Source organism: Nestor notabilis, unplaced genomic scaffold, assembly GCF_000696875.1.
Source record: "Nestor notabilis isolate BGI_N333 unplaced genomic scaffold, ASM69687v1 scaffold1383, whole genome shotgun sequence".
In the NCBI taxonomy this organism is placed as follows: Eukaryota; Metazoa; Chordata; class Aves; order Psittaciformes; family Psittacidae; genus Nestor; species Nestor notabilis.
The window spans coordinates 12,955-16,693 of NW_009920363.1; the positions used below are offsets into that span (position 1 = coordinate 12,955).

The 3,739-nt window shown below is 49.9% G+C and overlaps 1 protein-coding gene across 1 annotated transcript in view; it reads left to right on the forward strand.

Moving 5' to 3' along the window:
• Positions 1-905, forward strand: part of LOC104402685 (uncharacterized oxidoreductase C663.06c-like) — a 2,104-nt gene extending 1,199 nt beyond the window's left edge. The window contains exons 4-6 of the mRNA XM_010010632.1: positions 1-153; positions 470-589; positions 792-905. The exon at positions 1-153 is cut by the window's left edge and continues 6 nt beyond it. Coding sequence (XP_010008934.1) covers positions 1-153; positions 470-589; positions 792-905 — 387 coding nt within the window. The remainder of the gene's footprint in view (positions 154-469; positions 590-791) is intronic.
• Positions 906-3,739: the final 2,834 nt, after the last annotated feature.

Here is a 3,739-nt window from a genome sequence, read left to right on the forward strand (position 1 = left end):
CTGCCCTTGCTGAAGAAGGCTGCCCAGGGCAGCCCTGGCTCTGCGCTGAGCTGCAGCAGGGCAGCCATCATCAACATGTCCAGCTATGCCGGCTCCATTACAGATGTCTATGTGTGGGAATATGGACAAGTTGTGTCGTACCGCTGCAGCAAGGTACAGCCACAATGCTCCGGGCATGAGCTCAAGCATTTTCCTCTTCACATATTCTCACATCACCCATCAACCTCACATTCAGTTCCTACACCTCTCTGTGGTGTGACTGAGGTCTCTCTCACAGCACATTCCTGTGCCTGGCCCTGGTCCTACATGAGAGGGACATGCCGGGATGAGCCTTGTAAGAGCCAAGTGTACATGAGGGGATAGTTCAGCAGCACTGTGTTCCCTGGGGAGCTGTCAGTATCTGCGTGCATGTATCCCCTTGCAGCCAGCCGTGTCTTCCCACCACCATCCCTGTGGCATCTCCCCACAGGCCGCCCTGAACATGCTGACCAAGTGCCAGTCCTTGAGGTACAAGGAAGATGGTGTCCTTTGCGTTGCCCTCCACCCTGGATGGGTGCAAACCGACATGGGGGGCTCAGGACCACATAAGGTAAGAGAGCTCTTGACCAGGGTCTCGAAGAAATTCCAGACTGGCTTCACTGTGAACAGTCCCAGACATGGACTCCCACTTCTGGGAGAGCTCCTTGGCAGATACGTTCAGCTGGAGGCATGTGAGGGCAGGAGATGAGGGACAGGGAACTCTCCTTGCTCTGTGCTGGCCTCTCCTCACTCTTCTCCCTCTGCCCCTGCAGCCACCCTTGACAGTGGATGAGAGCGTGAGAGGGATGCTGAAGGTGCTCTCCTCCCTGTCCGAGAAGGACACCGGCACCTTCCTCAGCTGGGAAGGGAAGGTCATTCCCTGGTGAGGTGCCAGCTGGGATCCTGGCAGTGGGGCCTTGTGCTGATGCCCCGTGTTGGGCCTGCGCCTTAATAAATGTGCATCTGTGAACAACAAGCAGCACTGTTTGAGCCCTCCTTTTGGTATCCGGTTCACCATCATTGTGAGAATCTTCAGTAACACCCTGAGAGAACTTCTTAGAGTTATTTTCTGCATGTTATTTTCTGAATGTTGTAGACAATATCAGCTGTGAAAGTAACTGTGAAAACGGATTTGGGGAGGACTGGGCAGGTCTGATGGATGCAACCAGAGCCTGATCATCCCTTTCTGGCTCAGACTGGCAGCCAGGAATCCTGGGTTCTCTCCCTGAGAGTATTCCTCTGCCTCTGCCTTACCGCCCACTCCCCAGGTTGAAGGACCTGATGCCAAGGGCTACTGATCTTCTTGCAGAGGGGATTGCCCATCTTGCATTCCCAGCCACAATGGCCACACAGTTGATGAGCACAGAGAGGGCTGATAGCTGGCCCCTGCAGTGATCCTCCAATCCTTCCTCCTTTACCGCCCCTGTTCTCAGGGTGTTCAGCTGTTAGTAATCAGGATATTCTATGTTCTTAAAGACTGCACACGCACTGTGAACAGCGAGGTTTCAGTTGTTCAAAGATCTGTGTTTCAGATATTCAAGGTGGTTGCAGACGAATGCACCCTCAGCTACACTGTAGATGTTCCTGGTAAAATGGATTAAAACCTCTGCCTGAACTTGCACCACCCTTGAGGTGTATGTTAACTGCTGTTAAGGTACGACCAAATGCTTCCAAGTGTCCAGACAGCAACCTCAGATTGTTCAAAATAAACAGGCTGCTATGGAGCAAATTCTCAGAAAGACCCTTTGAATGTCCTTTTTTGGTGCTGTATCTTCAGCTAGAGGATCTCTTCTTTAATTGATTTCACTCTTGATTCCATATCATTCACAGGTTGTTGGGACTACTGCTTTTGAACTGTAATTTATTGGAGCTGTTTTTTTCTAAAGACAAAGCTCACAGTCCACCTTTATGGCCCTGCTCACCTGCTTGTGAGGGCAAAGACCAGAGTTTCTGCTGACTTTTATGGGCTCCTTCTAGAGCAAAGTGTGTTTCAGTCACTTGTAGACACAGCAGAACCAAAGATGGGTAAAAGACTCTGTGTCTGGAGGGTTTCTTCTCTTTCACATGACCGCATCTTCCATGTGATTGAAACATCAGATGTGTGCATGGGTTTGAGAGGCAGTGGGACAGGAGCATGCTGCTTGTGTTTTGCTTCTCCATTGCTTCTCCATGAGTGTGGCAGACTTGGCTGGAGTGTCCTGGCTTGTGGCTGAGCACCACGGATCTTATCATGGGATCTGCACCTGTCTTCCCTGCCCGCCCACAGTGTCTATCCCCCAGGGACACTTAGGACCTGTCAGTGTGGGATTCGGCAGGCTGCCCTGGAGCAATGTCCTGCCTGAAACTGCTGACACCTTCTTGGAGCCATGCTGCAGAGGTGACTTTGTTCCTCTTTGTCTGTTCTCTCACTGTTGTAAGATTCATCCCTCTGTGGTGTGAGGAGCACTCATGTACAACTCTGTGTACACAAGACCAAGATATCATCATTTCAGGCCACCTCTAAAAGACAGGACATGGACTTTGTCTCCAAGTCTAGTGGCATTCTTCCAATACAAAACAGCAAAGTCACTATGAGATTTTTTTCATTACTTTCTTCTCACTGTGGGCAGCACTGGAAAGCTGCTGGAAGCCCTGCTCAGTGTCAGTTGGCTCCTCTCCTGTGTTGCACCTACCCCTGACAAGCACTGTCAACTCTTCTGTGTCCTGCTCTCCTACACAGTGGTATGGTTGATATAGGAGACTCCAGAAAGAGGCACCTAGAGTTAGATCAAGGCTTTACCTAGCCTACCATCACACTGTCTGTCCTGGAAACGGTAATGGTGGGCCTTTGATGGGTTTAAAAGTAGACACTCTCCATGGGAAGAGTCCAAGATGTGGGAACATGCTCACTGCATACCAGGGAGCCTGCAGCTTGGACAGGGCAATGCATGGCAGTGTCATTGCTCCTTGTCAACTCTGAGCTGTGCAGCTTCTACTTGAAAGCTGAGGGGCTCATATTAGCCGAAGAAAACTTTGCTATAGGTTGTCCAAGTGGCCATGTCTTCTTTGAGCAGAAGAAAGACTTCATGAGCAAGGTAAAAATGTCACTGGATTGCTCTCACATAACTCTGTCTCTGTTCCAGACCCCAGGGAGGAGATATGTGGTGGTATGAGACAAAGTCCTAATTTTTACGTGGGTCCTGGCAGTGTCTTCGTGTTGCTGCAGTACTTGACTTCTGAGGTGAGGAGCTGAGGTGAAGTTTTCCATAAGATTTCCACTGACTCTTCTCTTTCTTCTGGGACAATTTCAAACTGGACAGACCCCAGAATTTCCTGCACATGGATGATACAGGAAAAGTGTCCCTGAGAGGATACCAGATTCATACAAGTCCTTTGTTTGTGTCATAGCCATGCCTTTGGTAACACTTGAAGGCCCCCAGTGTCCCTAAATGCCTGTTTCCGAACTTGCTGGGAGACAGGAATGATTTCACCTGCTGTGCTTGAAAGGAGTTCCTCAGATCCCTGATCTGAGCCTGGGGATACTCAGTAGTGCTGTTAATGGCCATGAGGAGGATGATTATGCACTACAGATGCCCTGACATGAGCCTGACAGGGTCTGAAAGTGAGCTACAGGGCAGGATTAGAATTCAAACCAAACCTGGCCAGTTTTCCATGTCCATGAACAGGAAGGTGAGAGATGATCATAGAATCCTAGAATAGTCAGGGTTGGAAAGGACCTTAA